Source organism: Nyctereutes procyonoides, unplaced genomic scaffold, assembly GCF_905146905.1.
Source record: "Nyctereutes procyonoides isolate TBG_1078 unplaced genomic scaffold, NYPRO_anot_genome, whole genome shotgun sequence".
Taxonomy (NCBI): Eukaryota; Metazoa; Chordata; class Mammalia; order Carnivora; family Canidae; genus Nyctereutes; species Nyctereutes procyonoides.
In genome coordinates, this window is record NW_026575049.1 from 44015316 (window position 1) to 44041399 (window position 26084).

At 40.6% G+C, this 26084-nt stretch overlaps 1 protein-coding gene across 3 annotated transcripts in view; it reads left to right on the forward strand.

The window, feature by feature from the left end:
• AFF3 (ALF transcription elongation factor 3) overlaps positions 1-26084 on the forward strand; it is a 521186-nt gene that overhangs the window by 483103 nt on the left and 11999 nt on the right. For all 3 annotated transcript variants that reach the window (XM_055329104.1, XM_055329106.1, XM_055329107.1), the window contains exons 13-17: positions 3053-3177; positions 6523-6718; positions 9202-9323; positions 18934-18997; positions 21484-21620. In XM_055329104.1, coding sequence (XP_055185079.1) covers positions 3053-3177; positions 6523-6718; positions 9202-9323; positions 18934-18997; positions 21484-21620 — 644 coding nt within the window. The remainder of the gene's footprint in view (positions 1-3052; positions 3178-6522; positions 6719-9201; positions 9324-18933; positions 18998-21483; positions 21621-26084) is intronic.

A 26084-nucleotide genomic window follows, 5' to 3' on the forward strand; every position in this document is an offset into this window, starting at 1 on the left:
AACTGGCAGGCAGGGGGAAAACCTCCCCTGTTGGGCCATGTGCATGTGCATAGTCACAGGATTGGCCCCAGCACTTCCGTCAGCCTGCGCCCCCCACATATCCACATGCCTCAAGGAACACAATATGAAATAGTAATTAAACACCACCATGACAAGTCAAGAGAGAGACTTTGACAGGCAGGAAAATTTTTTCTACTTTAGAACTTTATAACACTACTCTTTGCCTGCTTTTTTTCTTTCAATTTATTTTTTGAGGTATAATTGACATTAATTAGTTTCAGGTATACAATATAATGATTCAGTTTTTATAAATATTGCAAAATTATCAGAGCAATAAATCCAGTTAATATCCATCACTATACGTAGTTATAATTTTTTTTTCTCATGGGAACATTCAAGATCCATTCTCCTAGCTACCTTCAAATACGGGGTAGTATTAACTATAGTCACCATGCTGTAACATTACAGCTCCATGACTTACTCATTTTATAACTGGAAATTTGTACATTTTGACCCCCTTCACCCATTTTGCCCACCCCTCACCCTCAACTTCAGGCAACCACCAATATAGTGACTATATACAAGCTTGGGCTTTTTTTCATTTTACGGATTTTGTTTTTAGATTCCACGTGGAAGTGAGGTCACATGGTATTTATCTTTTTCTGTCTGACTCACTTCACTTAATAAAATGTCCTCAAGTTCTATCCACGCTGTTGCAAATGGCAGGATTTCATTTTTTATGACTAAATAATATTCTATTATACACACATGCACACACACACCTCATCTTCTTTATCCATTCATCCATTGACAGACATTTAGGTTGTTTCATGTGTTGGCTATTGTGATGAATGTTGCAATGAGTATGGGGCTACATAATATCTTTTTGAGTTAGTGTTTTCTTTTTCCTCAGTTAAATACCCCAAATTGGAATTGCTAGATCATATGATAATTATAGTTTTAATGGGGGGGGGCCCTCCATACTGTTCTCCAGAGCAGCTGCATCAGTTTACATTCCCACCATCAGTTCACAAGGGTCCACTTTCTCATCCTCGCCAACACTTGTTATTTCTTGCATTTTTTTTTATTTTAGCAGTTCTAACAGTTGTGAAGTGATCTTATTGTGGTTTTGATTTGCATTTGCCTGATGATTAGTGATGTTGAGTATCTTCTCATTTATTTGTTGACTATCTGTATGGCATCTAAATATCTGTTCAGATTCTCTGCCCCCCATTGTTTAATGGGGTTGTGTTTTTGCTATTGAGTTGTATGAGTTCTTTATATATTTTGGATATTAACCTCTTATTGTATACTTGCAAATGTTGTCTCCCATTCAGTAGGTTGCCTTTTCATTTTGTTGATGGTTTTCTTTGCTGGGCAGAAGCTTTTCGATTTGATATAGTCCTACGTGTTTATTTTTGCTTTTGTTATCTTTGGTTTTGGTGTCAAATTCAAAAACTTTCACCAAGCCAAAATCGAGGATATATTCCTGCGTTTTGACAAAGGGGCTCAGTGTTTTCATTCTACACTGAACCCTGCAAATTATGTAGTTGGCCCCTCCTGGATAACCTTAATCAGGGGACCTTACTTCTCTGTACTTCAGTTTCTTCCTTTGTAAAATGGTGATATCCTTGCAGAGGTATTGTCAGGTTCAGACCATATAGTACAGTGATACAGCGTAGCTTACTACTTCTCTACCCCTCTTCCTTTCTGTTTCCCTCTAGCTACCCTGCCCTCCTCATTACTTATTGGATTTATGGGAATGGATAGACTACTGGAAAGAAAGAGAGACAGAGAAAAACAGTTATAAAAAATATGCATAACTAGAAATTTATAAATATTGTTTAGAAATACATGTAGCTATCTAAACATACATACAGAGATGTGCAGAAAGACATACATATAAATTCCATAATATTCTATATTTAAGTAATTTATGATGGCCTTTTAAAAAATTTTTCAACTTATGAAACTTCATTTATACTAAGCCTGACACCTACCCCTCCTCCTGAAATCTGATTAATCATCATTAAATACATACACAGAGAAGTGAAAGGACATTTTCATACCAGTCTTCACTCAGCATCTGAGGTGTTAAGACTCAGTACTGGGACACCATAGACATGGCTGCCAAAGGTTCAGAATCTAGAACCTGCTAGAACCCCGGAGCAGAAGACTAGGGATTCGGAGCTTTGGTTTGCAACCTTCTTGGGGTCACTATTCAGTGTGAGCATCTGGGATCCTGTGACAGAGGCTGTGTGACAATCCCAGCTAGACAGAGAAGGTCAAAGTTTTTTTATCTTTGAAGCCAGCACTTGTCTCCTGGAAAACACTGCTAAGAGCCGTGAATATACTGTTACTATAGTAACAGCTTTCTCACCAACAATAGAACTTTGTTGAGTGTGTTTACACTGCACCCTAATACACATGTAAAAGGTAACCACAATCATGGAAACAAGAATTCCATTGAAATACTCTTCTATAAAAAGGTACATTAAGGATTCTAAGATGTCAAAGGATAGTTATTGTTAACTAGAATTAAGACACCAAGAGGTAACAACCTTTGCTTGAAATTCATAAAAGCCATAAATTTCAAAAGAAAGGTCTAGGCTTGTCATTGCCTTTATGGCATTAAGCTCAGGATATGGTGGTTGTACTTTATTCAGATATGAAGAAATGCCAAAATGAGAGACACTGAACATATAGTGTGAATTCAGAACAGGTTGCCTTTGGAGAGCTAAATCAGATGTGTTGATGGTAGACCAATTTTCATCATTCACAGTGTGCTCTCTCTAACAGTGATCGCAGGGTCATGCTTTTCCTCTCAATAAACTGTCAGTAGTAAAAATGACAGATTTCATGGTTGAGGAGCTGTCCGGGAGCCTAGAACAGGGGCAAGAACACAGCAAACATACTGCTGCTCCAGACCCTTGCCAGAGAAACTGAGTGAGCTGGTCTCTCAGGAGGCCCTGTTCTGTGGAAGGTTGTGATGGGAGCTCATTATGATCCCTTGAAATCCAAAGCTGATTGGCTTTTGCTTATTTCCATGCAGTGTGACAATGAAGACGATTACAGGGAGGTCAAGAAGGCCCAGGGAGAGAAAGAGAGCTCTTTGCGACTGACCACCTCTGCCAATAATACTTTATCTGCAAACCATTGCAGCATGAACATCAACAGGTATGCGTGTTCCATTGAAGGTAAGAGGTGAGCCGGACGGATCTCTGGGTCTGAAAGGCAGGTACCATGTTGGAGGAGAGTCAGAACTTTTAATGCCTGCTCTGGTCTGGGTCCCTAGACTTGTTTCCTTTGATCTAACCTAAAGCTAATAATTATGCCCAGAGGTGTCCGCGTGTCACAACCCCAGATACAGCGTCAGTACTTCTTTCTAACAAAAGACGGGTTACTCTCAAAGACTTGTGCTCTCAAAGACAACACCTTCCCTCTGAAAACTTAGTAACTGAATTTTCAAACCCTTATTTTAATAGCCACTAAACCCGTAAGAACACTAAGCTTATTACATGGTTGAAGAAATATAAACTTTGAGGGGAATCGCTTATAGACTAAAATTGTAGCATTAGGCAGGATCTGTGTCTCCAAGGTTAAATGGCACCCAGTTACTCCTCTAAAGGGTTTCCAGACAGACCCACATTGCACCAAATCCCCTGTGACAAATGGCTTTCTAGCAAGGCAAGGTCCCCAATATTTATTAGAAGTGAGTAGCTTATCATCAGTCATAGAAGCTCTTTCCATTTAGAAATACCACAGCTCAGAAACCACTTTTCCTCTGCTAAGACACTCCTCACTCTCCCTGACTGTGTACATAGAATTTTTAAGGGGAGATTAATGTTTCAGCACAACACATAAAAATGTAAACTGAAAGGTTAGGAGAAGATGTAGAGCAGTACTAAAACTCAAAGAGGAAATTGGAGAGTGAGGATACACGAGCACAGGCGCACTGCAGTGTGAGAGTCACCTTGGGAAAGAAGGCGAGAGCTCTTGAAGGTTGAGCGAGAGAGTGTGTGTGCAAGCTGGCCCAGCCCACAGTGCTCTGGGCCTAGTAGGTGGTCTCCCAAAATACTGGGGAAACATGATGAGGAAAATGTGGTTCCAAGGTGTCTTTTTTAAATGTGTGATATAGTTGTAAATGTGCTTCTTTGTTAGTGCATTGAAAGCCTTTCTAGCAGGTCCTAGTAACTGCTGTAATCTCTAAGTAGTGATGAATAGATATAAACAATATTTTGAGATGTCTGCAACAACTATGACATGACACAAGGATACCTGTGGTTTCCTACTGATGACACAATCAAGCATTGCTAACACTACTCCTGCCCAACCACTACTCTGGGAATGCTCCATTTCAATGAGAAGTTGTAACTTTTTCCCACCCAAGTTCACAGACCCCAGGCAGGATAAAAGCTCTTGCTCTAGAGCCTTTGCCTGGCAGAGCGTCTAACTCCAGTAGCTTTATTTATGTTACATAGTGACACTTGCATGTAAGAGTGTTTTGAATTCCTTCTATGAAAGGTGGTCCATGTACCTCAGGAACATATGCAAGGGGAACACCTCTCCCAAAGATGAGATCCAGAGCAAGTTCTTTTGGTCAACTTGAGTATGGAAACTTATAATGATGAAGAAATAGTCCTATGTCCATAACAATATTTAATACAATAATTTAGTTTTCTATGAACATTTAAAACCGCATAAGATGGGGCGCGTTGGTGGCTAAGTGGTTAAGCGTCCGCCTTTGGCTCAGGTCATGATCCTGGGGTCCTGGGATCAAGTCCCACATCGGACTCCCTGTGGGGAGCCTACTTCCCCCTCTGCCTATGTCTCTGCGTCTCTGTATTTCTCATGAATAAATAAATAAAATCTTTAAAAAATTAAAAATTAAAAAAACATAATAGAGGTTTAGAAGTATGACTTTGTTCACTCACATGTCAAGACACAATTATATACAGACTGTTCACATCTATCTTCAACATCAGTCTCTTCATCATCACTAACTAAGCCATTTTTTATTTGCTTCATGGAGTTTTCCAGAACACATCTTCTCACTTCTAGGTTGTTAGATGCACAGTACTTTTTGAACCAGAAATCAATCACCAGATACTCTATCCCTACACAGATCAATTTGCATGACACTAAGAACCTTGTTACTTTAACATTAAGAACCTTGGCTTTATTATCTGTTCTAAAGGGCTGTGTTTGTAATTTCTACACTGTGACCACCAACGTAAGGAAATTGCTTTTTGAAGTGACTTTTAACGGCTTGTTTGCAGTGATAACCAACATGTGCAATTAAGAAGTAATAACTGCAGGAATAGTGACTAAGTTTTTGTTAAATGGATTTACCCTTTTTTAACTAACTCTGTTAAGTGACTTCTATGAGCATCCCAAATTAGCAATGTTGGAGTTTATTTCAGGTTATTGCGTGTCTTCCTTCAATTTTTTTTTCAGGGTAAAGTAACAGAGAGAGGCCTATCAATATAACATACACTGCAAAGATTCAAATACATGTGACTCCCTTCTTTGATGGTTAATTTTGGGGGGAGTTATGTTCACGCATAACCAAAAGTTTTACTCATTAGTTTGGGGGTTTTTTGTTTTAATTGATGTATAGTTGACATACAATATTATGTTAGTTTCAGTTATATAACATAGTGATTCAACATTTGTGATTGTTCATTTGTTTTGCTTTTTAGGTTGTACATATAAGTGAAATTTTACAGTATTTGTCTTCCTCTGGCATAAACAATTAATTTGGGAGGTGAAATAAGGAACTAGAAATCAGAAAATATAACTTTTTTTTTAGAGAGGGAAGGGGAAGGGGCAAAGGGAGAAAGAGAATCTTAAGCAGGCTCCACACCCAGCCCAGAGGCCAATGTGGGGCTTCATCTCTTGAGCTGAAATGAAGACCTAAGCTGAAATCAAGAGTCGGACACTTAACCCACTGAGCTACCCTGGCACCCTCAGAAAATATAACTTTTAATTAGAGTTTTCTATTCTGTGTTTGTTCTGACCACTATCTGGTTAGCCCAGAAACCTAACAAATGAAAGTTGGCCTCATACTTTGCAAATTATTCTGTGATTCCATTATTCTCTATATAATAATTAGTACAAGCTCAGGTGTTAGCAAAAGTCCTTTTAGAAGTAGAGAACTCATGTACCATGTGATTGACTTTCCCATTACTTGCTGCTTAGACTTGTTAGGAGAGCAGTAAGTGTTGTGTATTTTGAGATCCTTGGATGAAAAACTCAGAAAGATGAAAGTCTTATTAGTCTTAGTCATTTAACACCAGAATTATTATTCATCCTGATAAGACAAGGAAGGAAACAATGAGTAAAATTTACTTATTGTTTGCTATGGTCCTAAGGCCACAAAATTGTTTCCTGGTATAATAATTCTCAAAAAACACCTTCCTACCAATAGGTTTTAAATAGGAGGTTTGGGTCATATATAAAACATTTACCTTTCCCTGTGCTGACTGTGTGACATTCCATTACTGTGATTTCCTTTTTCAGCTTGGCAATACCAATAAATAAAAATGAAAAAGTGCTCCGGTCACCCATCTCACCCCTCTCTGATGCATCTAAACACAAATACTCCAGTGAGGACTTAACTTCTTCTAGCAGATCAAATGGCAACTTCACTTCTGCTTCCTCCAACAAAAAGCATAAGGCTGAGAGCCAGCTGCAGTCTCATGCTGGAGACCTCACGGTATGTTGATTCCCTTCCTTTCCCAGTTAAAATAAAAATGAAATTGAACACACCCCTGTCCTCTTCTGTCTCTAGCCCAGCACAGCCTAAACACATGCTTGAGGTCCTGCAAGAATCCCTAAATGCTGCCCTGGGAAGACCTGGTGAACGAGCATGCCCCATTACCTCCTCCCACAGAGAGCTCCAGAAGACAGCAGAGGAAGCATTGCAAGCCTCTTCTGCTTAGCACACTTCTTGGCAGGATTGCATTTCCCACTCTGAAGAGAAATGGCCCCAAAGGAGTACTATCCCAAGGCATTGTAAATTGGGAGTTTGGGACCAACAACCAACCTTTTCATTTGGAAATATTCCTTGCCCCAGGGCAGAGTTAAATCTGGGACTCCCACTCCACTCTTGGTGACCAGCTTATAGTGACTGAATTGTGGGACCCTGCTATCACCCTTTCTCCACCACCCTTCCCAGGGATGATTCCAGCTGCCGGCACTGCCCTCAGGAAGGGCAGGAGACTGGGGTCCACAGTCTGTCTAGCCTCATATCTTAGTCAAAATGTGACTTCAAGCCAGTTGCTTCATCTCTCTGAGCTGGTTTCATTTGCAAAATAGTGGCGAAAAGATTTTAATGACCTACTATTATCTGAAGAACTGACAGCCCCTGGATACCTATACAACTAATACTTCATGTTGGTTCCTCTTTACGGCCACTGGTGGTCCTGGATCATGCATCCTCTGGGACACATTCTTTAATTCCAAACTCTCCTTCCAAATTCTCTCAGGTCACCACCGTGCTATCAGTACCAGCAGGGCTTTGTGAGGCAGGGAGAGAAATGAGACATGAGAAGAGGGCCCTGCAAGGAAAGATGAGGGAGGCAGTATTTAATGTTCTAGAGGTAAAATAATTGGTAGAAGGTCTGGCAAGAGCTGACATCTTGTTACATCAGGAAATTAATAACCCACTGATGCACCCTTATTTGGGATCAATTATCTTTAATTCTAGACTCACAGAATCTAGAAGACCCCACTAGAAAATCCTAGGGGATCCCTGGGTGGCTCAGCGGTTTAGTGCCTGCCTTCGGCCCAGGGCGTGATCCTAGAGTCCCAGGATCGAGTCCCACGTCAGGCTCCCTGCATGGAGCCTGCTTCTCCCTCTGCCTGTGTCTCTGCCTCTGTGTGTATGTGTGTGTGTGTGTGTGTGTGTGTGTGTGTGTCTCATGAATAAATAAGTAAAATCTTAAAAAAAAAAAAAAGAAAGAAAAACCTGGAATAAAAAACTGCTGATTCAAATTAAAACACAAAACATTTCTTCACCTCCCGATCCTAATATAAAAGCAACCATGATGTCTAGAGAATCGTAAAATAATTACAGTCTTTATTCAGTCATTCTTTCACCAAACAGATGTTTATTGAGCAAGTACTTACCATGTGCCAGGCACTGCCAAGCAATGGAGGTCTAGCGATGATCTAACAGATTCAGTCTGTGCCTGTGTGAAGCTCACAGTCTAGCTGAAGAGAATGACATAGACAGGAGACCACACACATCCATAATGACTGCCCTGAGTGCCAAAAAGGAAATGCAGAGTCCTAGGAGCTCTTAACAACAAAGAGGCTTGACCTGCACAAAAAAAATCATTCCATATTTAAAGAAGCATTTATACACACTCAACACATTTTATTTACTTCAGAGGGATCTATTTGAATCTCATAACCAAAGACAGTTGCTTTATGATTCATGGGTCTAGCACACAATAGGTGTTCTATAAATATCTGAATCTGCAGGGAATAAGATTTTTTTAATTTTTCACAGATCAATAGTGTTCCTTTTAAAAACACATTTTAAATAATTTCTATTTATTCCCTTTGCCTTTTCCTATTCTTAACAGACAGCTAATGAGAATCAGTCCATTTGTGACCTGAATGACTTTTCTTTTGCAAGGGAGTATAACTCAGCAGTTCTGAAAGCTTGGTTTCTGGATCAGCATCACCTGGAACTTGCTAGAAATGTGATGTTCTCAGGCCGCACTCCACACCTACTAAATTCAACTCTGGAGGGGTGGGGGTCCAGCCATCTATGTGTTGACAGACCACCACCACCACCACCACCACCACCACTACCAACCCTGCAATGATTCTGATGCAGAATTCACCTTGGAGAGCCATAGGTCTGACCAACTGGGAAAAAGTAGGAGCTTGAGTCTTAGGCCCGAGGCGTCACCCACAATAGCTATTTGAACTTGGGCAAGTTACTTAAACTCAGCTAACTTCAGTTTCTGGACCCATGATAGTGGGCAACTGAGAACTTCCCTTTCAGTACTGTTATAAGAATGACATTTGACAACACGTGTAAAAGCCCTCAGCACAAGAACTGGAACGCATGTATTTCCTTGTTCATTATGTAGACAAAAGAAATCATCAGTCCTAACAGAACAATGGGTTGCTCTTTCAGCCAGGTGGCCCGTTTTTAAAAGAATGGTATGTTATTTTGTTTAGAAAGCTGCTCACAACAATTCCGAAAACGTTCTCCACAAGTCACGGCCACAAACAGAGCCATGGTCTCCAGGTTCCAACGGCCACAGGGATTGCAAGAGGCAGAAACTTGTCTTCGATGATATGTGAGTGTGGACTCTTTGTTGATATGGTGAGGGGCATGGTAAAACAGAAACTCCTTGAGTAGAAGGTTTTTATATGCATGACTTGGTTAGGGTAAGTGTTGCCTTCTCAAAGGGAACTGGAGCTTAACTTTGAATGCACCCCTGAGTCCTAGTGGGCTTTTTGAATGGCTACAACAGCCAGAGCTACTGCGGTTGCGTCCAGGATGTCAGGAAGCTAAGGCAAGTGGCATCTGTGAGTCTTAACTTTTCTGAGCACCTGCATTTTGGACTGTTGGCAGTTGTATGCAACCAGAAAGAGAAACATTCTTGGTTTTGTAAATTATAACAGGCAAAGGATAATAGCGACTCACTCCTGGCTTGTTTTCTTCTAAAATGCTATGTTCTTTATAATAGTATTAACAGTACTTATACAGGAAAAAAATATCCTATCATCCTTCTAGGAGAAGTGATAAAATGATACTGAAAATTACTTAGGCTCCTAGGGGAAAAAAATAAATGTCAAGGACAAGCCTAGAAGACAGAAGATATGGTTTCAAGAGTTTGGCTTGAATCCTGTTTTCAATGATAACTGTTTAACAAGCATCCAGTGCATGGGGTGAAACAGTGCCCAGCACGGAGCATCCTGTCCTCCACTCGCTTATATGAGGGGACAGACTATAAATCACTAACCCCACCCAAAATTGGAAAAATAAAAGGTGCCAAATGTCTTCGAGTTCCAACTCCCTTATCAGGAAAAATGAGTCATGACACCTTTCTTCCAGAGGCTCTCCTAAGACCCAGTTAGTTGAGATCTCATGAGGGAGACCATCTGTGTAGAAGTGATGACTATTCCATCCTCATCTTCTACACATCCTCTTCTCCAGCCCTGACTTCACCCAGGGTATAGACGCGCTCTATTTATTCACCCCATAGACTTCTCTGAGAAATGAGAGGACTAAGTTGTAGTCCTTAATTTACACTTGGACTTCAGTGAGCTAATTAAAGGCACAGAATTTGGGAGCTGAAAGCCAAATCCACACTTTTGGTTTGTTCCACTTACTGAACATATTCCAAGATAATTGGATTTATGAAAGTTTAAGGGTGGCCCAAGAGGGCATGTATTTTTCTCTTCTTCCCATGGCGGCTGCAGCTGCACTCAGCCCCATCACAGTCTCCTCCTGGCCCTCACCACCTCCCCTCTCCTCGGTTTCTCCACTGCCCTAAGCATGCAGCAAGGGAAGTGGTCATTAATCCCCGGAGTGGGTGCATGTAGTGGGAGGACAGTCCCTCAGTCAACTACATATATAATTAGGTTTGGTAGTATAAATTGTTCGTGTGAGCTCTAGCTCTAGCCATTTGTAAAAACCGGAGATTAGAATTGTGTCTGATGACAACATGGCAATTTACATTCAGAAGTCATAATCTAACAACATGATCAAACACAACGTGCATTAGACTCTGAGGTGCTTAACACATCCAACATTTCCAGCGGGTGTTGTTGTTAAGGGCATGGTATTTTAATACACATACAATGGTACCACATGTATTGATACAATGATATTAAGCACACATATAGAACATTTAAATGTAAGGAATTTTCCAATATATGGACCAAAAAGCTAAGTCAGAAACAGCAACAACTAAATGGCCGTACTTCGATCTGCAGTTTCTTGGACCATTTACAAGAGGAAATGTTTCTCAATCTGCCAGGGCTATTGCTAATATAATTTTTTCAGTATCTATGTCAACGAAAAAGCTGTTATCATTCGTTCTTCCCATTAACAATATGTATAATTTTTCTGGCTGACAGCTACAATAAAACTGTTTCTCTTTTTACCATTATAGATATAATATAATAAAGAAGCACTCTTACATATACCTCATATGGAGAGATAGATGTCATGTTCCAATTGCCATGTGTCCCAATTGACTTGAAATCCATAACAGTAAAATAAACATGCAACTCAAACAGCCACTCAACCACTGAACTAAGAAAGTCTTGGGAAGGGATCCCTGGGTGGCGCAGTGGTTTGGCGCCTGCCTTTGGCCCAGGGCGCGATCCTGGAGACCCAGGATCGAGTCCCACATCGGGCTCCCGGTGCATGGAGCCTGCTTCTCCCTCTGCCTTTGTCTCTGCCTCTCTCTCTCTCTCTGTGTGTGCCTATCATAAATAAATACAAATTAGAAAAATAAAATAAAAAGTTTGTTAAAAAAAAAAAAGAAAGAAAGTCTTGGGAAGATCTTTGAAGCTTGAAAAGCCAAACCAGGCATTATTTCTTCCTTAAAACAATAAAAATCCATGTCCCTTAAGAGATCACTAGGAGGAAAGCCACCTAAACTTATACAGAATGTCTCCCAGGTCCAGTTGGTATGTGCTGGCACACTGGCTGGAGCTAGGATATGCAATTAATTAATCCTCAGTTATTAATGCGGGGCCTGGGGAGGCACATGAGTGGCTTCCCCAGGAAGGTGCCTGGGGACCACAAAACTTCAGTCTCCTCCTGCTCTGCTCTGCTCTGCACCAACCTCCCCACCAGCAGCCTCTGTTGACAGACAAGGACCTGGCTCCTGTCACTTTCCTTGACTTCTCACTTGTCAACAAGCTGTGAAACAACCAGAGAGGGCACCAGTAGAAAAGAAAGAAAGAAAGTGCTAGAAAAATAGCCCAGGAGTAATTTAGAGTTGATGGAAATCCAGTTACAGTGATCCAAAAAGGAACAGATGCCACCCTGCCATTTAATTTTTAAAGCTGCATCATGTAGCTTTTAGGAAAAAAGTAAACTCATCCTTTTGTATATAAATACTGGTTAATGGTTGAATAAACATGCAATTCAGACAACAGCTGAATTCAGTGGGCGCTTAATAACAAGTGCTGAATGAACACAGCTGAATTAGAATAACATTCCCAGGAGAGTAATGCCTACAATTTATTCCCCCACGAATATAAGGAATCTCCATGCAGGTAGATTTAAATTCATGGACTTCTAAGCCCCTTTTCCTATGTTACTTACCAATTAAACAGGCACCAGTTTGTGTCTCCAGGATGCAGATGGGACTGAATGAAATAACACTTATTTTTAAAAACGTGATCCAGGTCAACTTGTTCTGCAGAATTTGTAGGCTCAGATTGGCAGCAGTGTGACTGCACCTCCTCCCCGACATTTAGCCATGCTCGACACTCACTACTTGACAGCCACGGTTTTAAGGTGACACTGGTGTGATTGCCAAACTTTTGTTAAAAAAAAATCTGTAAGAATTTATGTCAATGAGTGACAGCACTTGATTCAACTCAAAGCCTAGAAACTGATCTTATTAGTGCGAAGCCACGAGCTGTAAATTACTTTGTGTCATAATTAGTGACGGGAGTTCTTGGCCTGGGAAAATTGAGAGAGAACAACTGTGTCATGAAGGCCTCAGTACAGAAGTCCTGAGCCGAGCTAAGTGGTGAAATGCTTGGCTGAGAAATCAAGTCTCCTTTCCCACCAGCCATATTGCTGGTTTGGGAAGCCAGCGAATCCTGAGTGCCAGAACTGCCTGCTGCTCCCAGAAGGATGCACTGTCTCCTGCCCATATTTCACAAGGAAGAGTTGGTCACGATCATCACATTCAGCAAAACCACCAAACGTTCCATCTGTCCCCGTGGCACTAGTAACCAGAGCCCAGCTACTTTAAACCTCCCAACATTGAGAAGACTCCCTCAGGGCACCTGAGTGGCTCAATGTTGAGCGTCTGCCTTCCGCTCAGGGTGTGATCCTGGGGTCCTGGGATCCAGTCCCGCATCAGGCTCCCTGTGGGGAGCCTGCTTCTCCCTCTGCGTATGTCTCTGCCTCTCTCTCCATGTCTCTCATGAATACATAAATAAAATCTTTATTAAAAAAAAAAAAAAAAAGACTCCCTCAGCTACACGGCACTGAAGGCCATGGTTTGTGTAATGTGGCTGGCCGGGAAGGAAGAAGGATTTGGCATTTGTGATGTAATTATGCTCCACAATGTCATAGCTAAAAGGATTTAATCTTATAGAGAACGGGAAGAGTCTAGTACGTTAAAGGTCAGATCTCTTGTGTTGATTTAGTCAAAGGACACCAACTGAAATCCTCAAGTAGGTGATAGTACATGGCGCAAGGTGCTCCCATGGAGAGCGTGCTGTGGCCATTGGTTTTTCTCCTGAGGGTCTCACTTTCCCCACCTTTCCTGGTAAACCACAAGCACTTATGTTCTTTACATAGGATTTTCCCTTTTAAGAGATCCCAGTCCCTCAGCCAAGTTATTTTGTTCTAACTGAAACAGAGAGACAGACAGACAGACTAGGCTTGAGGCCATGGGGAGTACTGGAAAACAAGGTCTTTCAGACCTCCCTAGTGGAAATCTTACTTTTCTGATCATTTGTAAAATGTTTTATTTGAAATATCACACCCAGAGAAGAACAACAATCAAACTGATGAGTTTCTATTTCAACAGAAAATTGCTTGTGACTGAATGACAAAAACCTGCCACACTTAGCCTGTGTGTCCTAGAAAACACGCTGTTCTCTGTCACAACCAGGAGAGAAGCAGTTGCACACAAGGGCCCATGGCCTGTATGTGACACGATGAGTGGTCACTTGTGATTCTGAGAAGCCAGGTTCTTGAGATTCTGGGGTCCCCGCCAGCATCAAGCTAATGGAAACAAAAACAGCTGCTTAAATGCAGTGTGCCTACCTCCTTCAAGAAGCAGTCATAAGGCCAACACCAGCACGCCAGCGACCCTGACTCTGAAGTGGATTAAAAAGAATTACAGGTTCTCCCGCTGTCTGAGGGTAGAGCGTTCCTATGAAACCATTTGTAAGTCAAAATTGTGTAAAGCGAAGAGCATCCCGGCTTTCCAACATATCGCTTTGCACTACTCCATTTTTAAGAAAGACCTCCATCGGCACAGTAAGGCTTTTTTCAGAAGAGTGAAAATCCTCTCCAGGTTAGCAAAAACCATTCTAGGTCTTTCGTAAAAGCAAAGTGGCATACCTCGAATTTTCAGAAAGTAGAGGGATGCCTGTATTTAACTCATCATGCTTCCTTCTTTGTGAAGAGAATAACTCAAAGCTGAGGGACACAGTAACACCCATGGGGCTTATCAGATGACAAGCTGACAGGATATGGGATGATGAGTTCATTTGGTATGCAGTTGCCTACTTGTCTGATTTGGACTTCAACTTCCCTAAGAAAATTATCCAGATTTCTGCTGTGCCAAGGAACCTGTTTGTTCAAACACACTGAGCTCCCATCGCTGCCAGTTTTCACAAAACAGGCGGCTCTGCTGGGGAAGGGGGGGGCACATTTCACTGAGGTAGGAATTACAGAAAGAAGGCTGCCAGCCTCTCCATGGGAGACCATTCAACTAGATCCCAGCCACGGAGCAGAACAAAAAGCAAGGTTGCTTTAATACTCTTCTGCCAGAAGAAATATCGGGGTAGCTCAAACCCTGTGGCTGCTCAGAACTAAGGCTGCATGTTTAGGTGGGGCAGTGGGAGGGTGAGGAGAAGAAAGAAAACATTCTATTTGGATCAAGTGTTCAGATGTTTTTTCTTTGCTGTTGTTACAGAGAGCTCTTACAACAAAGATACACATGGCTAAGCCTTGGCTTTTAAAAAGATCACTCACGAGTCCCATTTCTGAAGCACCCAAGATACACAGTTAGTTACATGTATGATGTTTAATTGAACTTGTATTAGGTTTATTCATGTATTGTCATAAAATTACCATCACTGTGAAAAAAAAAATATGAGGAAGGTTATTATCTAAATGAAAAATGAAGACCTTAGGCTTTTCATGTAAAAAAAAAATTAGATTAGATCACAAATCTGTTTGAACACCGAAATAATTAGATTTTATTGTAGTACCTTGGCCAAGTCATAGTGTGTAACTGCCACAGTAGCGACAACAGTTCTGCATTCCTCCTGACTTGTACATTGCTGTCAGAGTGATGCCTTCATGATAGCATGCATCCACTGTGCTGCTGGCTAGTCTTCAGTGGCATCCACTTGGCCCCATTGCCTCAGTGATGTTCTGATCTAGGAGCGTGGCACTAGAAATCACCTGAAAGGAGAAAATGAGCCAATCATCAGGCAATCTGCAGTGACTCAGTATAGTGAGCCCTCCATTACATGCGAATATGAGAATTCTAACTAATGTGTTTGTAAATGGCCTCCGGATGGTACATTTTTTCCTATCATCTCAGGTTAGTGTCAGCTGCTATGATACAGTCAGAAAATTAGATGTGTTACTTACCTCCGTACAGTATTGTGAGAGTTTGTAACTCAACCTCCATATCAAATTTTAAAAATACATTTACATGCTGTAGATGAAAACAATGTTGAGGGTGTTATACTATAAGCTGGCAAATTGAATTTAAACAAAAAAATTAAAAATTAAAAATATTAATCAGAAATTAAATAAAAATTGTTTAAAAAGAAAACAATGTTGATCAAGAAACATATATGAGGAATTAGACACTGCCATCCCTAAAGGTAACTTAGAAGGCTAGTTAAAACTCAGATGCCATAGCTGATTGCCAGAGAATCCTTTCATGAAAACGAATGCATTTGAAATGATGATCTGTTAGTGACAGGGTCTACAGAACCAGGCAAGAAAAAATTGACCAAACTCATATACTAGAGTGTGGAGTGGATAATGATGTGGAGAATTTCAAGTTGCCATGGAGACGTTCTCTGGCTTATTGGCTGTGATGCTGCACCCCATCTGAAGCCACCACTCTCTTCTAAGCTCAAAATGAATTCAGTGCTATTCAAGGGGGGGTTCATGTACCTTCTACCATGTGCCTAAAACCATAGGGTGGGGATGATCAAAGATGTCCATGGCATATTCCCTACTAAAAATGTACCAGCTACAGAGCTGTCCACGTGCAAGGATGGTAGCCCTAGAGATCAGAAGATAATTAAATGCCTAGAAGTATAGTGTAAAGAAGAAGGTGCATCGAGGAAGGACAGGGGTAAGTGTGGACCAGAGTTCACAAGCAAGGCCCCACAGCATAAGAATTTGAGGGAGAGGTAACATTTGGCTCATAGAAGGCATTCACTGTATGTGCAGTCAGTGAGCAGGGTGTTCCAGGTGAGAGGAAAGGGAGGAGCAGAGAGGTTCTAAGACAGAGATGGCATGTGAACAACACAGTGAGGAAGCCACCCCAGGCTGTGGTTCAGAGCCTTGGTGACTAACTGATACCATTAAGGAGGCTAGGCAAGATCACTGGGGGCCTGAACTGAGATTTGATCCTGTGGGATCTGGAGATTGATTTTAGGCCTGTAAGTAGGATGGTGACATAATGAAAGCCATGTTTTACGAACACTGGTCAAGGGTTAAAGCTCAGGACAGGTTGGAGCAGAGCAAAACGAGAAGCCAAGAAAGGTGATGAAAGCCTAGGTTTGGGTAGTGGATGTGCTAACCAAGAAAAGAAAGGATGTTTACAAGGAGGATGCACTCACAGCATCTGATAACAGGGAAGAGGAATGGATGAAGATACTGGAACTCCTCTCCTGAGTAGATAGGCTCTGGGAACTCCTCTGAAGGTCAGGAGTCAGGTCTGGGTCTGGACTAGAGGTAGAATCTGGTATTCTATGCTGGGACATTCAGCAAAAAGATGAACAAAAAATAATCTAAAGGATTTTTAGGGCAATGAAACTCTGCTCTATGATACTATAATGGTAGTAGATAAATGTCAATATACATTTGTTAAACCTTACAGAATATACAACACCAGAAGTGAACCCTAATGTAACTCTGGATTTGGGGTGATAATGATGTGTCAGTGTAGGTTCATCAGTTGTAACAAATGTGCCACTCTGGTGAGGGATGTTAAGGTATGTAAGGGAGGCTGGGGAGAGAGGGGCAGGAGGTATATGACAACTCTCTAAACTCTCTATACTTGCCATTCAATTTTGTTGTGAACCTAAGACTGCTCTGAAAAATAAAATCCATTAAAAAACAAAGACAGTAACAATAAAAATGTAAATCATCAGACTTGGAATCCAAGACCAATATCCAAAAGGTGTTCAAAGGTCAATGTGTGGACAAAGAAGGAAATAACATATGCAAAGGCACCCAAAACCCATTCAAATGGAAGATGTGTGAACATCTAGGAAATGACCTAGAGGAAGCAGAGCCAGTAGGAGAAGGCCTTCCTCTAAAGGAAACCTCTGGTCCCACCTGCCACAAAGACCTACCGAGACGAATGGAAGGTTTCAGGCCGGAGTGGCAGTAAGAATGATAGAGGGATGATGAACCAAAGATGGGGAGTTTAATATTACGCATTAAGGAAATTCTGCAGCTATGTTCCTTATCTCCTTGTTGGAAAAGTAAAATATTCTCAGCACATTACCACAGGAATACAATATTTTACGGGGAAATTCAAAGACAGAAAACCAAGGTCTTTTTCTTGCCTCCATGATTTATACTCGAAACTAATTATTTGTTATGCTGCTGGTTTGTTTATTTGCTTGATTGATTAAAACCATTAAAATGAAGATAGAAGTTTGGGATTGCAATGTCATTATCATGGTACACATGGTTTTTCCAAGCATTTTGACCTCGTTAGATAAAAGGATGCTCTGACCCCTAATATTGAAGTAAGGAAAAAGACCCATTAGAATCTGAAAGAAGAGAGTTCAGAATAAGCATGTAACAATAGGTGAGTCAGTCCGTGATTAACATCACTTCTTACATCTTAACTCATTGGAGGAGTCCTGGCTTATATTGGATATTCATGAATAGATCAAGTTTATTGATTACATAAAGACCCATAATATAAAAAGCTTGGGCTAATGATCTCTACGGTATGTAGATTTTTAAAAATCTATCAGACTAAGCATTTAAAGGTGCTGTCTGCTGAGTAGCTTTGCGTAACTTGGGGTCATTACACACACTCAGATTGGTCTCTGTATGAATTACTTTCATCTCCCAGCAGAGTTAGTGCTGGCAGGGGCTATTGTTTCAATAATGCACATGTCTGCTGTTAATGTTTACCAGCCAGCTAATCAGAACTCTGGAGAATACATGCTACTTTGAATTGTTACAAGGTAGACATCACTTTACAATTAACTTCATTATAATTGGAATATAATGATACAGTATTACCTCTTTTCATGTTTCACCGTGAAGCCTTAAAATAATTATATATAGATAGATACAACTGTAGGTGCCATTTATGCATATAAGCGACACGTACTTTCCTAAGAATACATAAGTGTACTCACCCATACATATCTATACAGTTATTATGAGGTATATTTATGATCTTTACAGTAAAAAGGAATTACTGTATACAAATTTCATGTAAAATAAGGTTTTTTTTGTTTCCTCAGCCATGCAATAAGAAATCTAATTCACAAATTAACCACTGGGGAACCCAATTAAAATCATTGTAGATGTACACTATCTGCAGATATTGAGCGTGTTTTGAATAGCTAATGTAAGAGAAAAGGAATTATGATATTTTACAGATAGGCAGTAATTTGGGAATGCAAAAATGCTTGATTCCATATTAAACCGACTTTGGAAACTGTGATTCAAGTTTGAGCAAAAGGGAAGAATATTTTCCAAAGATCCTGCACTTACACAATAATGACATTTAATATTCTCTCCTGTAGGCCACGCAGTGCAGACTATTTTATGCAAGAAGCTAAACGGATGAAGCATAAAGCAGATGCAATGGTAAGACCCTTTTCTTTCCAGATATGTTCCTCCAAATTATGTTTGTACTGCAGCTTCATCACTGGGGCAATATAGCTGGGGTAATTATAAAATCTATTACAAGGATGGCTGGGTCTGTTAAATGGAGAAATGTTTATATAATCAAGTGCTCATAGCCCAATAAATTATGACTTCAACCAATAATGTCTGACTGGGAGAAAGTCCCGGATAAATGAATATTTCAATTTAGTTCTAAGGTCTGAATAGTAACTAGAGGCAATGGAGTCAGTGGGTGGTAGTATTTTGTTCCTTTAAAAAAAAAAAATCTAGGTTTGCATTTTTCTTTCTTGTTAGCCTGGCCAACCCTTGGCTTGGTCCCAGGATCAAGTCCTTTTTCAAAAAGACTCATGTTCTGCCTGTGTATCTGCCAAAATTAATACTTCCTCTGAAACTGTACAACACAGAAACTATTATGCAGCTCATAAGACCCAAAAGTCACCATGATTTGATGTTTTGAAAAATAATAATAATAACTTTTCTTACTTGGAAAATCTCCTGTTTTGGGAAGCTTGACTCTTCCAAGCAAGAAATAGAAAACTTCTGTTTTTTTCTAAAGGAGATAACATGATTGTTCCATCTTAAGATCTCATCCAAAGAGACTCTTCCTACCTAGTAATTCCTGTTCTGTTCCTCTCCAGCATTCCTGAACTGAGGGTGCCAGAGATGAATAAGGCATTTCAAATGACCTTCAGGGTAGTATTCTAGGGCTGAAGGTACTCAGATCATAGCATACCCCTCTCCCAGTGCTACCAGTGTTGCCCATCAGACATTTATTTGTATGAAGATCTCTGCCTCAGTACACCAGTGTGCAGGGGGAAATAAACAGAGTTATCAGAAAATAGACAAGGGAAATGGAAGGTATGGTTCTTGTCCTTACCACCCCACAGTCTGATGGAAAGCTCTGGTCACCCAAAAAAGCTGATGCCATAGTCACTATTGGAAAAGAACACCATATTTTAAAGCAGAATGAAAATTTCTGCCTGGATCATCCAAGGCTTTCCAAGGATTGTTCCTTCAGTATCAGGTTACCAGAAGCTGACCTTTCCTATCAACATGCTGCGGCAGCCAGGCTGGTGCTTTCCTGGTCTCCCAGCACACATCACTCGTGCTAGCCAGTGGGCCTGTGCCGCAGCAGAGCCTCGTGCACACACACTCACAGCTACTCACACCTTCAGCTTCCTCCCCAAATCCAGCCAAATTATACCATTCCTTCCCATTCTCATTTTCAGGTCTCCTCCCTGAGGCCTCCCCAGCCAATCTGCAGCCCCATGACTTACTCCCTTCCTACCATCTCTTAGCATTGGACTCTTGGCTTTGTATTCTGTTAATCACAGACTGCCTTGCACTTTGAACTATCTTGTGGGTGCACTTTTTCTCTCTCCAGGTGCATTCTGTGTTCCTGGAAGGAGTTTCATGTCTCAAATGCGTACTGCACAGAACTAGGTGCTGTAGAAAATACTTCTTGAATGAAGTGACCTCCTTGGTCTGAAAGCGCTGTCAAGAAATATCTCTCTATAGCCTATTAGGGTTATAAACTGTTTAAAAACTTGATTTGCTAGGGCACCTGGGTGGCTCAGTCAGTTAAGTGTCTGCCTTTGGCTCAGGTCATGATCTCAGGTCCTGGGATTGAGCCCTGCATTGGGCTCCCTGCTCAGTGGGGAGCCTACTTCTTCCTCTCCCTCTGCCACTCCTCCTGCTTGTGCTCTCTTTCTCTCTCTCTGTCAAATAAACAAATAAAATCTTTTTTTAAAAATTTTAAAACTTGATTTGCCAAAGAGAGAGAGTTTTGCTCTACATTGACGTTTTCTAAGGTATCCATTATGAATGAAAATTGTTTTCAGAGGCAGGACCTAGATCAGTAGTCTTTGTGTAATTCTCTTTTGGTTGATGAATGAATATGTGAAAACCGGGAAGATGATACGATCCAAATTTAGAATATGTAATTATCACAGAGAGTAACAATATATGGTTGCCTTGATGTGTGAGTTCAGATTTATGAGAGTCTAAAAATATGAAGCCAATTCTCAGTTATCCTCACTGACATGGGGGGAAATTAACATAAATTTAGACAACTTGAGATAATCCTCCCAAATCATTTTTTATTTAGCATAGCATGGAGGAAAAAGAAGGGAAGCTGCCAAGCAATTAGGGGTTAGAAAGAAAAAGAAATTAGAGCAACCATGTAGTTCTGACCAATTCTGATTGGCAGCTATTGTATAGCTTTGGTACATTTCTGTATGTAACTGTTCACTCACTTACTCTGAACCAGTAGCAATTTGCGAAAATAACTAGAGAAGGAAGCATCCTGTTTCTTTCTTCTCTCAGCTCCAGTCACAGGATTTGGGGACTCAAATGTTGGGTTTCTCAAATAAAGCATATAAACTATGTAACAATGCCATTTAAAGAACTATACTTAAGAAAGACACTGTATTAACTCTGTTGATCAGGTGGAAAAGTTTGGAAAGGCTTTGAACTATGCTGAAGCAGCTTTATCATTTATTGAGTGTGGAAATGCAATGGAACAAGGCCCAATGGAATCCAAATCTCCTTATACAATGTATTCGGAAACAGTAGAGCTCATCAGGTAAGCACTGTGTCTTGTTGGGGAAGTGGAGGGGATGAGGGATGTATGTCAGCTACCAAGATCTCCTGTTCATTCCCACAAGGAAGAATGTAAGGTTTTGCAAGGCACTTTCACACACCCTGCCTCCTTTGCTCTCTTTATGACTGAGCAGGAGAGCTCCTCTCACCCCTGATTGCTGGAGAAAGGAAGCTGAGTCCAAGTGAAATGTGACATGCCTACATCACCCAGCTGGGAAGTGGCAGATTTTGAACTAATTTCACCTTTATGCTGTTTTTTTAAAAATATGATTCAGTTTAGCATAATAAAAATCCTAACTCCATCAGTAAATGATTCAGGAGTATTTGATGAGAGGAAAGAACATTTGGGGGGATTTTAGGAAAGGAAATTCTCTCCTATGAGATGCTGTCTCAACAGGTACTGATGTTTTATTCTTAGACCTGACTGGGAGCACCATCCCCCACCTGGGTTGAGACATGTAATGTGAGTAGAAGTAGAGTTTCTGACATGCCCACATCAAGGAGTTGGATGGGAGACTCTTGTCTTCCATCATGGAGACCCAGAAAGGCACATCTTTAATGTCTTTTTAATGAACCATTAAGGGAATCTCATCCATGAACCATACTGAGAACCTTGTCATATAGTTTATGTCTCTAGTTAGTTCAACTGCTTGAGATAATGTATAATACCCATATGTGAAATTATTCTTCCCCAAAACTAACTTTAAGAGACTTTCCTAATTCTGGAATTCTTTGCAACCTAAGATTAAATGTTTTAGCATGCCCCATCAGTCCAGATGGAAGATTTCTAGTCATCTTCGGTTATAACCTTTTTGATCTTTATTGGCCCAAAGGTACAATGAGGTAGTTTATACCACTCTCCTTCAGTAAGTAATTTCTAGCCTTTGAAACTGTCACCCCAGCATCAGAGAATACATCATCTTTAAAATGTACCTCTTAAGAATGTTTTGAAATTCAACACTGCCCAGTAATTTTTTTTACTAAAATATCCCTACTATATCGGTGTATTATTGGATTCCTTCATACTGTTTTCTTACATTGTATGCTATTTTTGTCAGCGAACAAAAGAAATCACCATAGTAAAATACTTAAAATTACTCTAAGAGATCCTAGATTCTCCCATTCCTTCCTCAGAGTAAGGCACAGACTGAGGGACCCACAGACGGGTAAGAAAGTTGTGACCCTCGATAGGCACACAAAAGAAGTGATGTGTCCTAGAATTCTCCAACACAGAGAAGTTGAGGGGAGGGGTTCTGATTTGTTTATTGATGTATCCTTAATCCCTAGGATAGTTCCTGGAACATGATATGTGCTCAATAAATATTTGAATGAACAAATAAGTCAGAGGTCTTATGGCAAACTGGAGTGGGCCTGGCCCCCTTTAAGGCATTCAAATTTTAAAAGACAAATAAGCAAACAACAATGAAAAAGCCTGATGCCAGTCAAATACACCTGGAGGTGCTGATGTGCTACACCTGCTCTGCACCAGAGTTAGGACTCAAATGTATTCACTAATGCAAGTATCATTGCATGATGGAGAACACAATCTATCTTCTAGATAATTCAGACTGAATAGAATCCCTTAAACTACTAAGAAAACTAAGACAAAAGAAATTATTTTTATCTGAATTAGAAAATAGCATTAATTCACCACATAAATCTAGGCATGTTGCCTGCCAGACTTAAGACTCTCCTCCCCCACTGAGAGACAATGGGGGCTGAGAGCACTGGCAAGGGGGATCTCACCATGACTGTCCAGCTCAGGATGCCCCCTTTGTCATCATAGGCAGGAGAATTCCTTTCTCCTCAAAGGATACCAAGCATCACAAATCAAAATGGTACCATAAGCACTCTAAAAATTAAATTGTAATTGGAACTACAACCCAGAAGTAGGCCAGGACTTGCCTGCTAAACCTGAACAAGGCAGCTTCCTTTTAAAATAAAAGATTTAGATAGGACCCAGAGTCTCCTAACATAATAGCCAAATATTCAAGTTACAGTAGAAACTCACTTATCATACCAAGAAACAAGAAATCACAACTGAATAAGAAAATGGCAGTAAGAAATGAGAAAAGACAACCATTTGACACCAATCGCCAAGATGAATCAAAGGTTGGAATTATCTGATAGTATTTTGAAGCAGCCATCATAAAAATGCTTCAACAAATTGATAAATTCTCTTGAAAGAAACAAAAAATAAAAAATTTCAGCAAAGAAATGTTATTTTTTTAAAGAATTGAATGTAAATTACAGAAATGAAAAATATAACAGTAACAAAAATCTCACTGGATAGGCTCAATAGCAGAGTGGAGATGTGTAAGTTCATAACACTGCATCAGGAGCTTCCCAAATGTAATCTGAAACTGCTCCCTTGTAGATAAAGGGGGCAAGGAGACATGAGGGGAAAAGGGCAGACCACTCCATGTTCCTAGGTGGCAGGTTTAAATTTTTTTTTTTTTTAATGATAGTCACAGAGAGAGAGAGAGAGAGGCAGAGACACAGGCAGAGGGAGAAGCAGGCTCCATGCACCGGGAGCCCAATGCGGGATTCGATCCCGGGTCTCCAGGATCAGGCCCTGGGCCAAAGGCAGGCGCCAAACCCCTGCGCCACCCAGGGATCCCAGGTGGCAGGTTTAATAAGCAAAGAGAACTTACTTGGGTGGCCACAAGGTGAATGGATCCACTCATGTACACACCAAATCTTAAAGTTTACATAGGGGCCTTAACTGGGTTTAGCCAATTCTACTGGGCAGATATTCTCAACACTGTATTTACTGTCTCAAGGCTCTGTCCTTGGAGTAGCCTCTGGGAGCAGAAGAGGCAAGTAGAACCCACATTTCTTTTTTTTTTTTTTAAGTTTTTTTCATTTATTTACTCATGAGAGACACAGAGAGAGAGAGAGAGGCAGAGAGACACAGGCAGAGGGAGAAGCAGGCTCCATGCAGGGAGCCTGATGTGGAACTCGATCCCAGGTCTCCAGGATCAGGCTCTGGGCTGAAGGCGGCACTACACTGCTGAGCCACCCGGGCTGCCCAGAACCCACATTTCAAAAACAAGGAAGGTGAGGAGCCTCTGTTCACCCAGGTCCAGCTCACAGGTCAATTGGCAGTCACCGCTTTTTGAAGATCTTCTCCAACAGAATGACAGAGGATAGAATTAGTGAACTTGAGAACAGAAAATGGAATGTATCCAATCTGATTAACAAAGAGAAAATAAACTGAAAAAAAAATGGGTGGAGCCCCACGAGCCTCAAGCACACTGACAAAAGATCCAACGTGTGTATCATTGGAGTCTCAGGAATGGAAGTGAATGGAATTAAAAGAATATTTGAAGAAGTAATGGCTGAAATCTGCCAAATTTGGCAAAAACATAAATATGCAGGTACAAGAAGCTGAGAAAAACCCAAGTACAATAAACCCAAAGAAATGCATGACAAGACACATCAGCACTATGTTTCTGAAAACTAAAAACAAACAAACATGAATCCTGAAGACAGCTGGAGAGAAATGATGCATTACTTATAAAGGAGCACCAGTTCATATGACAGCAGACTTCTCATCTGAAACCATGGAGGATGGAAGAGAGTGGCATGACATTTTTCAAGTGTTGAAAGAAAAACCCATCAAATTGAATTGTAGATTCAGTGAAACATCATTATACAGGAAAGAAAAGGAAATAAAAATATTCTCAGACTAAGAAAAACAAAGTTCTTTGTTTTTAAACTATGAAGATTAGCTAGAAGAAGTTCCTCAAACTGAAAGGAGATGACAAATGAAGGAATCTTGGAGCATCAGAAAGGAAGGAAGAACAACGGAAGAACAGAGTACAAAAACATGCAATAAACTATCCTCCTCATGAGTTTCACAAATCATACTCAATGATCAAAACAAGAATCATATCACCAGCTGATACTCAAGACAATGTTTTTGAAAAGTGAATAAAGTAAAGGGACTTAAAGGGAAATAAAGTCTCCATGCTTCACTCAAAGTGAAACGTGTTAACACCAGTGAATTATGGTAAGGCACATACATGTATATTGTAAATACTCAGAGCAACCACTAGAAAAACTATGCGTGGAGATATATTCAAAGACACTACAAATCTGCATGCTGTGGAGCTAGTATAATAACAGTATCATTTTTTTAGCAACTTACAATGACCTTGACCAATACTCTCCATACAACAATGCTATATGATCAGCAGTATTAGTCTTATTTTATCGGTAAAGAAATTGAGGCTGAACTTGGATTTGAACCCAGGACTTTCTGATCATTTCACCTCTGTCTGAGCTCTCTCCCAGAGTCTACAAGTAACTTAGTATATTACTGAGAGAATGGAATGACCATAGTCCCCTTGCTTTAGAGAAATAAGTGGGATTGAGTAAAGTTCATAAGAGCCACTAGTTATGCACCTAGGACATTTACACAGCCATCAAAGTAAGAGTTCCT